The sequence below is a fragment of the Lepidochelys kempii genome, chromosome 11, assembly GCF_965140265.1.
Source record: "Lepidochelys kempii isolate rLepKem1 chromosome 11, rLepKem1.hap2, whole genome shotgun sequence".
In the NCBI taxonomy this organism is placed as follows: domain Eukaryota; kingdom Metazoa; phylum Chordata; order Testudines; family Cheloniidae; genus Lepidochelys; species Lepidochelys kempii.
Window position 1 is genome coordinate 60274607 of NC_133266.1, and position 12612 is coordinate 60287218.

Below are 12612 nucleotides of genomic sequence, written 5' to 3' on the forward strand. Positions count from 1 at the left end.
AACTCCTCCAGCGGAACGAATACCTTTGACCTCTGGGAGAATTGGAGGTTCCCTAGATCCCCATGAGTTATTCACAATCTATGACCACCAATCCGATCACCAAGTTGAAGGGACCCTTTGCCCGCTATGCTCTTGCCACCTCCTGTTCCAACAGTCCTAATGCCACCGCCATTTGGTGAGGTTTCTGACTCCTCTGATTTGGACCATATGGATCTCTGACAGAGTCCACTGCTCCTGTTCCTGAAGCTTGACTACTGGAAGGTTCCGACAACACTGGGGCACTTCCCCACCTTGCTTTGCCTGCAGATCTTGTATCTGGCACTGTGGTCCTAAGCTGCACAACAGTAGGGTCAACCGGGTTGGCCCTACCGGAGCTCCTGGCCACAATATTCACCCTCTGAACAGTCCCGCTCGGTCTGGGAGGACTCCCCCACTTCATCACCACAACCCTTGTCAGGTAAGCACTCTAACATAGCCCTGGATGCTGCACCGATTAGCCCAATTCCAACGGGACTGACAGATCCTGAGAGGCATCCCTCATCTTGCCCAGATGCAGCTGCCTCTTCAATCCCCTTCTTCCCCACTGGATGACTATTGCCAGTTCCAGGAATTGCTGCGGAGAATAGCTAATGCCCTACACATTACCTTAGAGGAGACTAGACAGTCAATACCAGCTGCTTGATATCTTGCACACTTTGGTACTGGTGAGAGTGGCCTTACCAATCAACGATGCCATCCTCCAACTGTCATGCCTGGTATTGAACATCCAGCCACATGTGCACCTGCCCCAAAAGGGGCTGAGAAGAGATACTATGTCCCCACCAAAGGGTTAGCGTTCCTGTTCTCTCCTCCACCACCAAACTCATTGATTATTCAGGTGGTCTCAGAACATTCCAAACAAGCTTGACCCCATTCAATAGGGAGGGTTAGAGGCTAGACCTCATGGGCAAAAAGGTGGTCTCGGTGGAACTCCAGTTTTGTATTTCAAACTACTTAGTCCTGATGTCCAAATATGATTTTATGAACTATGGGAGATTGGCACAGTTTGCGATCCTGCAATGGTAGCTTATCTGCAATCAATTCCAGGCAGTCTTGGAGGAGGGCAAGTTACTCACCAGATCCATGCTTCAGGCAGCAGTGGACTCCATAGATAGTCTCTTGTTTCTTGGCAACAGGAATTGTCATGAGGAGAGAATCCTGGTTACGCTCCTCTAGCAAAACCACTGTAAAAGACTTCCCATTCAATGAATCGCACCTCTTCAATCAGGAAACGGATGAGTCCCTAAACTCCCTAAGGTCTCTGGGCATCTACACACTAGCACCTAAGAGGAAATTCTACTGCCCACCCCAATCATATAGTTACAGGGCCGCCGCAGCTATACCACCAAGATACCTATGAGCCTCTTCAAAAGCACCCTAAGGTCCATAGGCCACGTCAACTTATGTCAACTGCCCAGCCATCAGCGCAACACATCCAAACATCATGTAAACATTATTTCTGAGTGTCCTTAGAGAGCCGTTAACGGCTCCATACACCAATGCCCATTTACCCTATCCTATTCGGGGAGCCACCTCTGACTCTTCTGCCAGCATGGAAAGCCATAACAATGGACAAGTGGGTCCTAGATATAATCCAGAGCAGCTATATCATAGAGTTCATGGCATCTCGCCCTTCTCCTCGGTCCACACGTACTCGACGACCTCCTCCAACTAGAGGTCAACTCCCTATTGCAGAGGGGAACTGTGGAGCTAATCTCAGACTCCTTTCAAGGAAGATGGTTCTCCTCGAGATACTTCCTAGTTCCCAAAAAGACTGGAGGGTGGAGACCGATATTAGGTCTCTGATGCCTCAATTGCTCGATTTTCCAAACCAAGATTTTGCGTGGTCACACTTGCAACAGCCATTCCCTCCTTAGAAAAAGGATGTGGTTGATGGCTCTTGATATGCATATCATACCTACTTCCATATCAATATACACCCAACTCATGGAAGGTTCCTGAGGTTCAAGGTGGGGCCTTGGCATCTTCAATACAGGGTCCGATCCTACAGACTCACCACTGCCCCACGAGTATTCACAACAGGATTCTCTGTAGTGGCAGCCCATCTTAGACATCAGGGTCCTTGTTTTCCTCTATCTAGACGACTGGCTGATAGCAGCACAGTCTAAAGAAGAGGCCCAGAAGGTGACATCACAGCTGCTTCTACTCCTCTCCTTCCTAGGGGTTAATGTCAATGCTGAAAAATCAATTTTAAACCCTACGCAATCCCTAGAGTTCATAGAAGCTCACATAGACACAACCTCCGCCCAAGCTTATCTACCAAGGGAAAGATTCCAGACAATGAGGGAATTAATCACTTTGACTTTGGCCAAAACCTGACTCTCTTGGGACATATGGCAGTCTGAACATAAATCACGCCATTCGCTCGCCTACACCTGCGCTGCCTTCAACTCTGGTTACATAGGTCTACTCCCCCATGCATCAATCCATGCACCCTCTGCTCCACCTGTCACCAGAAGTTCTTTCCTCACTCCAATGTTGGATGAACTCACTATGAATCTGCTCAGGGATGAGCTTCCTCCCATCCTTACCCACCATGACCATCATAAGTGATGCATTCCTCATGGGCTGGGATGCCCACATGGGCAAACACATGACACAAGATACCTGGACAGCATGAGAGTCCAGGATGCAGATAAATATATTGTAACTCTGGGCAGTATGCAGAGCTTGCCAGGCGTTCCTGCCAACCATCCAAAATCAACACGTTCCTGTCATATCAGATACCACCCCCACAGGCTTTTACATAAACAAACAAGAGGGGACAAGATCCAGAGCCTTGTGTGCGGAAGCTATCCACCTTTGGGAATGGTGAATCACACACCATATTCTTTTGACAGCAGCCTATCTACCGGGCACCAGAACACAATTGCTAATGCTGTCAGCAGAAACTTTGCAACCTATCACAAATGGGAGTTGCTTGACTCTCTAATCGTGGACATCTTTGGCCAGGGGAAACCCCAGTGAGGGATCTTTCCTCATCCCACAACAATAACAAATGCTGTTCAATATTGTTCAAAGGGAGGATTTGGAACTCAATCACAGGGGGACGCCGAAGTCTTCAATCGGTCATACCAGATGAATGATGCCTCTCCCCCCACTTTATCTCTTCTACAGCAGGTGGTCCACAAGATCAGATGGCAGAAGGCAACAGCCATGCTGATAGCCTCTTTTTCTTTGGGTGCTTGTTCATGTCAATTCCAATCAGGTTTCTCCATGGCATGCTGTGGTTCCCTGCGTTTAAAAGTTGAGGCCTGTGGTAAATGCATGCCCGAAAGTGAATTGCACACTTCATGCTTGCGGTGTCTAGGAGAGTCACCAGAAAGACCAGTGCAGGATCTGTCGCAGGTTTTGCCCTGGAACTTTGAGGACAGGGACCAGCATCTCAAAGTTCTGCTGATGGAGGTCATGCTTCGGCCCCAGTCAGACCCCGGATTGGGACACCCCACGCCTAGCACCGTCTCCTTGGTGCAGAGCACCCCGGCACCATCTTCCCAGGATCTAGTGCCAAGAAAGGACTCCTTACAAGACTCTTGGCACCATCGTGGCTCCTCCCGCATGTAGTTGTCAGGTAGGCACTGTTCACAATTGCAAGTGCCTCAGAAGAAGCAGCCGGAGAAGGGCCACTCTCCCCTGACCAAAACTAAGAAGCCAGCCATGATGGGACCCCAGTCAGCCTACAGCATTTCAGCCACTTCACCCGCGAGGTTCAGATCGACTCCTGCAGTTAAGTCTGGACCCGCCCTGCTCACCGAGCCCTTGGAGTCAGCAGCTGCAGCTCATGTCGACCCCGGAGGCATATGAGGTGGCACAGGACTTGTTGCGCCTCACAGTGCCGTTTTCCTCTCTCAGAAAGGATGAACAACTGGCACCAGCCTGCCCCACGCTCCAGTCAAGGGGGAAGTCAACCATGCTGCCACAATGCTTGCTATCTCCACAGCACTTAAGCTCACTTAAGATGAGCCATGACCAGCAGGAGAGTGGGGGGCAGGGAGGGAGTAGTGCTAATCAAGGTGGGCCATTTCCAGCAGTTAACACTCTCCTGCTGATAATAGCTCATCTTAAGTGATCACTCTCCTTACAGTGTGCATGATAAACACCCATTTTTTTCATGTTCTGTGTGTATATAAATCTCCTCACTGTATTTTCCACTGAATGCATCCGATGAAGTGAGCTGTAGCTCACGAAAGCTTTATGCTCAAATAAATTGGTTAGTCTCCAAGGTGCCACAAGTACTCCTTTTCTTTTTGCGAATACAGACTAACACGGCTGCTACTCTAAAACCTGTCATACTGGTATGTGAGAACTGGGAATATGTGCAGGTCTTCATAGAAAAATGAAAGCTAATATTTTAGTATTGTGTGTGTTTTACCTGTGGAGTAGCTGACTCAACATTATATCAAGTAGATTCTCATACTTAGCCATGTTTCAGCTTTTACTTTTTTGTTAATAGTCCATATAGTAAACTTGATGTAGTAATTTAATTGAATATGTGAAGGGAATCTGAGACTCATATTCTTTCCTGTCAGATTGCAAAATTGCGTCAGCAGTTGCAGAGAAGTAAACACAGCAGCAGGCATCATCGGGATAAAGAAAGACAGTCTCCATTCCATGGTAACCATGCAGCCATTAATCAGTGTCAGGTAAGGTTATGCCACTTCTAAGGGCATTATGGGAGTTAACATAATGTTAACTCCTGTGTGTTCCAAGTAGTGATTTTTAAAGAAAAAATACCACCACGTGTTCTGAAATACTTGATTACTGCTGAATGATGTATATCTGTGAAATGTATAGAACCTTTTTGTCTTGTGAGATCAAACTGATTTTCTTTAGCATGCTGAAGTGGGGGTGTATTTGTTTTTTCTCTAAATTTAAAAAAAAATGCAAAGGGAGGTTGGTGAAGAATATACTAATTTACAATGTAATTCGTAAGGACTGATACAGATGGATGATATAGTTCAGTTCACTGAATTAGAAATCAATCAGTATGGATCAATTTAATCTAATTCTGTGAAATAATCTTTCAGGTAAAGTGATGTGTCTAGGTTATGAATTTGCATATAGAAAACTGAATAGAACCAGCCTGGTGGTGTAAGTGGTAGCGTCTTGAGAGTGAAGTTTAGTTTCTTCTTGACTCTTTTTTTAGCACTGGACAGTCCTGGGCTGAGTGCTGTGGAGGGATCCCAGTTGTCCATCAGGTAGACATGAAAGGATTAGGAGTTGACACTGACTTCCTTTGAAAGGAGTCCCCTTCAGTTACCTTTAGGTGGAAAGATGGTAGCTTATGAGTGACTCAGGGAAGAAGAGTTCATATTCTCTGTGTATATATAAAGTCTGCTGCAGTTTCCACGATATGCATCTGATGAAGTGAGCTGTAGCTCACGAAAGCTTATGCTCTAATAAATTGGTTAGTCTCTAAGGTGCCACAAGTACTCCTTTTCTTTTTGCGAATACAGACTAACACAGCTGTTACTCTGAAACCAATCAGGGAAGAATATTGAATTTCCAGACACAAACTGCAGAGGAAGGATGATAAGAATATATTTACAAAGCATATAATTTTTCCTCTAGTACTGTAGAGGGTATGAAAATATCAGTTCAAAAGTTCTTTACTACTTCTGTGTCACTAAATTCATCCTTGTGTTTAGGATGAAGGGAGTAGCATAGATGTCTTCCCGATAGGTGCATGTTCTTGTTTCTTATCACACTGATGAATTCCTAGCATGATTTCTCAAAAAAAGTTCTTGAAATTTTCTTGTTAGTTTCAGAGATGCATGACCAGCTCAAGAAGTTGTTGGAGTTGCAGATCATGATCTCTGCGCATCTTAGATTTTCAAATCGGTTCCATTTTGTGTCTAGCAATGGGAATATGACAAAGAAGTTCTCCTTCATGGTCATGTTAATTGTTCCTAACAGAGAGTTTCCTCTGGCGGGTTTCCCCCAGGATGCCATCTGGAACCAGGGTACCATTGAGCCCCCATGACCCACCAGCCTGGGCTTCCCCTCACACTGTGCTGCTGTAATAAGTTGCCAAGCTCTCCAAACTTGCTCTTTCACCAGCATACACACAGGTAGGGACACACTCAGCTGCAGTACTTACAGGCTGCTGTGATCAGCTCTGCATGGGGAGGCTACAACTAAGGAACTGCCCAGGTGTTCAAGAGCATTTCCCCCTCTGGAGTGTAAACCCAAAATTATATGGTCTTGTGCTGCGCAGAGATCTGTACAGTGTAAGCGCATGGAATTCACCCCCTCCCTTAATGTGGAGAGAGAATATACAACAGCTTTTTGCCCCAAGTTATAACTCCCACGAACTGGTTTGTGATGAAGCAAAAGCAAATTTATTAACTACCAAAGTTAGATTTTAAGTGATTATAAGGGGTAGCAAACAGATCAAAGCAGGTTACCTAGCAAATAAATAAAAACGCAATCTGAGCTTAATATACTAAATAGATTGAATATAAGTAGCAAATTCTCACCCTAAATGAGGATTTAAGATAGCGGCAGAGATTTTTAAGGGGCCAGCTGCCTTTGCTTCAGCTTAAAACTCCAGGTGTTCCTTTCACACCCTAGAAATCCCTCTAGCCTGAGTCCAGCAGTTCCCCCCAGTTCAGTCTTTGTTCCTCAGGTGTTTTCAAGAGTCTCCTTTGGGCACAGAGTCAGTGAAGAACCATGATGAGGTCACTCCCCTGCCTTAAATAGCTTTTGATATGGTGGGAACCCTTTGTCTCCAAGCTTGGTTCTGATGCCTTTCAGTGGAAAAACACGGTATTCCATGATGGAGTGCAGTACCAGGTGATCTGGTCACACACCCCGGTAGTGGCATAGCAGCCATGACTTGGAGGCTGTTTGTAGCCTCCACAGGAAGGCTCCCCAGTGGAAGATTAGCTTCTTCTAAGACCTGTTGTTCTCCCTAATGGTCCATTGACTTGAATTGGCCCTTCCCAGCCAGCCATCTAGACTGACAGTCTTTTGTCTAGTGGGCGTTCCCCGGGTGTAAACACATATGTAATAGATACATAGACAATATTCCTAACTTAAGATACCAAAATGATACATGCATATAAGTAGGATAATCATATTCAGTAAATCATAACCTTTTCAGTGATATCTTATATGATCTGTCTTGCATAAAATACATCATAATTATGCCATTCTCGTATCCTGTTACTATGAAGATTGAGGTATGGTGTCACATTTCCTTTCTAATCTAACGAATTGTAAGCAGGACCAGTTATGCCAATCATCCGGGATAGGCCTCTGGCTCCTTGCAGATTTTTGCTCATCTTATTCTTTTCAGACTTTGTGCCCTTTCTTTAAGAAAAGCACAATCCTAGTTCAAAACTATTAACTCGCTTGTATATTTTTACCCTTAATGGGTAGAGCTTGGAGATTTTTTTTCTTGCTTTTCATTGCACTAAGCTTTCTTCCATCCCCCTCCACTTCTTCGCCCTGCCATTTGGAGTAGCACCTATCCTCTGAGTTCTCTCCAAGGTTGACAGTAGAACTGAATTTGAAGCCTTTCAGGAATTGAAGGGTGAGCATTATCTAGATGACTGCTGATTTGTACCCTTTCTCTAAAACTGGTTGTCAAAATAGTTTCCCAATCTCAATGGACACTTCAGAGTTTTGGTGTCCTGATTAAACTAGGACAAAAGCTCTTTGCAATAATCACAATAAATGACCCATGTGGAAATGAGCCTTAGTTTTTGGGGTGGGGGGTGGCAGTGGAAGCTGTGAATTTAACTAGTTTCATATCACTGCAAGATTCAAGAAGCCTTATAGCTACTAAGATTTGTCTCTTGCAAAGAAATGTTCCCAGCAATTGGTGTCTGGAAGAAAAAAAAATGTGCCTGTTCAAAAGTCTACTCCAGTAATAGTAAATCAGTGTCCAAATATGTTAAGGGTTCTGAGCAGAGCACTCTGTTTTTAGATATTTGTAAAGAAATCAATTGAGTGTCTTAATAGTTTCTCTAAACATTACATTTTATAAAGCTCTCTTTGTAGGAGGGTGTTAAAGGTGACTGTTAAATGCCCAATAATTTTTTTGTAGTACTTGGAGGATCCTATACATTTGGGGTGTTAAATTATCTGATCTTGATTTATTTTTAATCTAAGAGACTTAGTATGTTAGTTTAGATTCCTACCCATTGTTCTGCTAAGGGTGCTGACTGATTAATATTTTTAATCTGAAAAAATCGGCAGAGGATTGTGAGCTAATGATTTGCATTTGCACAGAAAACAACAGTTCTTCTTCGAGTGCTTGTTCACTTTGATTCCAATCAGGTATACGCACGCTGAGTGGACAGTCATCGGAAAGTTTCCCCTTAGCAGCTCCAATCAGGTCGTCTGTTGAGCCCCCTGGAGTGGCACCTTCATGTGGCTCAATATATGACCCTGCCGACCCAACCCCCCCCTTCAGTTCCTTCTTACCATCCATGATGACCGTTGGAACAATGCTCACTTGCTCAGCAAGTGCTCCTTTAGTGTTCTTCTGTTAAGTCATTTGAGTTCATAGTTAGTTTGGTAAATGGATAGTAGGTTGGGAACGGGGTCTTTCCCCAATCCCTAGCCCCACCCCCCCTTGGGCTCTGGGGCATGCCGCGAGCCCAAGGCTTTAAGCCCTGCAGTACTAGCAATAAGCCTATGCCCCTCAGTGACTCCCATGACTCTTAAATGAGGGGAAGTGCACCAAATGGGGAAGTGCAAAATCTGCAGGGCTTTTCGGTCAAGGACCAAGAAGGAGCGTGATTTCCGCCTTCAGTAACTTTTAATGGAATCTGCTCTTCCCCATGGCCCCATCAACATTGGTACACCATGCTGCTGGAGCTGTCAGTGGACACCCCAATCATGCTACCACTCTATCCCAATCTAATCACTAAAGACCATGGTCACTTTCAACACCTTCTTGTATCTGTTGTTCTTCAAGATGTGGTGTTCACGTCCATTCCAATTCCCAGCCTCCTTCCCCTGTGTCAGAGTAGCCGGCAAGAAGGAACTGAAGGAGGGTAGGGTCGCCAGGGTCATATATTGAGCTCCATGAAGGTGCCACTCCAAGGGGCTCCACAGCCAACCCAATGGGAGCTGCTAAGGAAAAACTTTCCTATGACGGTGCGCGCAGCGCGTGCACGCCTGACTGGAATGGACATGAACAACACATCTCTAAGAACAGTTACGAGAAGGTAAGTAACCGTTTTTTCTAGTTGTACCATCTCCATGTGCTGGAATGGAGGACCTGTACCAGTGTATCCGAATATATGTGCCAGGAACTCTAAAACAAAACTATTGGAAAAAATGTTTCCACCTTTTTGCTTCATGATTGCAGCTGCTCTTGCTTGTAGTTGCTTTCCCAGCAGAAACAGAGGTGGGAAACTGACCAAGGTTATGTCGTATGTTTCACATTGCTTCCATTTACCTAGGTCCTGGATTAAGTGCTATGAACAATAATAGCAGCTCACGCTTGCTTTTGCTTGAGAGAATTTTAAAAAAGACAGAAGGGGGGGATAGGTAAAGAAACCTGGTATTTGTGAAATCCATTACCCAAAATGAATTCCTGTAGAAAATTTCTCTTTATCCTGAAGAGAGAGTTATTCAGATTGAGAAATTCCCATCTAGCAACCTTCTGAAACTTTTGAATATTGGAAATACATATTTTGCTTTTGTTTGTGACTTTGTCATATCACTTCTACAAGATTAGCGTTCTAAGTTCCTAGAACTTTGGGCCAATACTAAGACACATCCAAGAATTATCCTTCCATCAAATAGTTCCAAGTAAACTGTGTGGCCAGTTATAACACTGTGAACAGTTAAAAAAAAAAAAAAAAAAAAAATTCAGACCATTTGTTGTTTAATTTGTGGGGTTTTTTTAATTGTTTTGAATTTCAGCAGATTTATTGGAAACATCAAAGGCTAGTCTTTACTCAGGCTTTGGAGTTAAACTAAAATCATTTTCATTACTCTGCTGTGGAGACTTTAACATATAATGAATAGTGCAACTGGGGTACAGATCATAGGAATGTCGTCACCTTAGAATGAGTAAAGTGGCCTTAATTTCATTTGGTGGGTGAAGGAGAGAGAGTGTAAAAAGTGCTCACAATATATAGTTGTTTTTAGACTAAGTTTTTTCACAGGAGTTTTTATTTTTCTCTTTGGAAACTTTGAGCTTGAATATAATTTAAAGAACTTCTTTTTGTACTTTGTATCCCACTAATAGTGCATGCACAATTTTTAAAAATAGGTATTCGGTTGTTGGCTTAGAAATTCCTTTCTGTAAATATTACAGGCTTTTAGTGGGTGACTGTTTGATCTGTAAGTTCTTGGTTTCCTTTGGGAATTATTAGGACTGAATCAGAAACATCTCTCTGCTGTTGGGTTTCTCTAACAGCTTCTGACTAGTATTCATGGATACTCTCTTTTAGAAGTACAAAAAGTATACTCTTGCTGCTTGTATTCAGCATCTGAATTTCTTTTGCTGTTTACCTTGTTTACACTCCGAGAATCCAAACATTTTAAGAAAAATCATGAAACTAGTCATTACAGGAAATGTGAATCTGGCAGAATAGTGGTGTTCATTTTTATTTTGAAATAGAATTAAATATAGAAGATATTATACACCATAATGAAAAGTGAAAACATTTTTTCTAGAGGCTTAACCTTATAAGCAACCATAAAAATAAAAGGAAGACAATTCATCCAACTTTATTTTGGAGTCCTGTTGGCTGAAATTTCTCTCCCAGTTTCCTCCTTACCCTTCTAATCAAAACCTTGAGTAACTTTAAGAATATCTATATGGAAGATATTTGTTAATATTTATTTCTGTAAATTCACTTTTTAGCTTGTTTTCACAGGTATATGATGTAATCCATATATTCATTCATGAAAGAAGGGAAGTGCCGTTTAAATAAAACTTTGTTTAAACGTTTTTGTCTAGCAGTTATAAAAGAAATTAGACTTACACCATTTGGGTTGACTTTCAGTGCAAATCATGTTGAAAGAAACTACAGAACAGTGGTGACTTTATTTTGTAATTGTTAATCTACTATATTCATCACAGCCATATGAACGTAGGTATAGTAGAGTTATGTTAACCTATTGTTCCTGCAAAAAGTAGTGAATACTGCCCTCAACAAATGACCCCAAAATACAATTAATGTTGCCCCAATAAATGCAGACCTCCCCCCAAAGTAATAAAGGTAGTAGTGTCGTGTCTTTCCCCCCCTCCGCCGCCCCCCCCCCCCCCCCCCAGTAACTTAATGTAAGCTGCACCTTATCTTTGCAGGTGTCAGTTGCTGCTGCTTCTGTACCCCTCCCACCTTTCCCTCAAAGAACCACAGAGAGGTTTCTAAGGCAGGGATCATGCAGTTCTGGAGCAGCTAGATGTTTTTGTGGCAGTAAGGGAAGGCAAGGGGATGAGTGGAACCACTACATATTTTTTTTTCCAAGGTGAGAAAGGAAAGAGTAGGCCCAGCGCCCTGAACTACTGCTAGTTTCAACTCTTCCTTTGTGTGAAAAGAGCAACAGCAGTTCCCATGCTCTTAAATCCCCACACTATCCCCCATTCCTTTGATGGTTAATTTCAGTGGGTATTTTCTTCTATTTTAGTTCTTCTGATCGTGGCATAAGTGAGTCTAAAACTTTAATATTAGCTTGAATTTCAAAATAGTTTTTATTATTTGGCTTTTAGAATTACATTTAATGAAACTGACTTTTTTTTGCATTTGCTGTGTTGAAGGCTGTTGCAATTTTTTCACTCTTGGTGAATGAGTCTGGTCCAAGAATCTGGTTATAGTAATACTTTCCCTTCAGCTACTCTGTGAACTCCTTAATTGCTTTGCAGCATAATGGGCAAAGCTACAGTCTTCAAGTAGCAGATTTCATTTCCTTACCAAGAAAAAGTTTGCTTTTGCTGTCATTTTAGGAAATATAATGAGACTTGCATTTAAGAGCAGTGCTTTGTCTAAACGTCCTTAATTTTTGAGTTTTTATAATTTAATATTTAGGTTATCATATGGGTTGTACTCCCTCGAGAACGGTAAGATCTTTAGGGGAAGGACTCCTTTTTCATATATTCTACCCATGAAGAAGTGCTGGTACATCTATAGGACACTCAACATTCCCAGACAAAAACAATATTAAGACAGAGGGAAGGTTGAGATCACATAGTAATTCATTTAAGATAAAATGCATTACAGGGGTGTAACAAAGCGGCCTTTGGTGGGACGCTACTGAGAGTATCAATCAGGACAAATGGCTTAGAGCAGAGCAGATACAGTCCAAGCCTGGGGGTCCTTTACTACTAAGGCACACCAAACCAGTCAAACAGAGAGGACTTTGATTTTACCCCACTGGCTAACCAGAAGTCATAGAAGCAATTCCTTCAGACACTCCAGTTTCCCAGTATCACCACTAGCACTGCTCCTTATGGGGATGAATGGTTATGAAAACCAATACCCCAGTAAAAGAAAAAAGGTTCTCCCAATCCCAAAGGACCAAGCCCCAGACCCAGGTCAATATACCAGTCAGATCTTACCCACAAATCACGCTGTTGCCAAT

At 43.0% G+C, this 12612-nt stretch overlaps 1 protein-coding gene across 6 annotated transcripts in view; it reads left to right on the forward strand.

Moving 5' to 3' along the window:
* Positions 1-12612, forward strand: part of FAM117B (family with sequence similarity 117 member B) — a 118029-nt gene that overhangs the window by 43528 nt on the left and 61889 nt on the right. For all 6 annotated transcript variants that reach the window (XM_073306453.1, XM_073306451.1, XM_073306452.1 and 3 more), the window contains exon 4: positions 4590-4703. In XM_073306453.1, coding sequence (XP_073162554.1) covers positions 4590-4703 — 114 coding nt within the window. The remainder of the gene's footprint in view (positions 1-4589; positions 4704-12612) is intronic.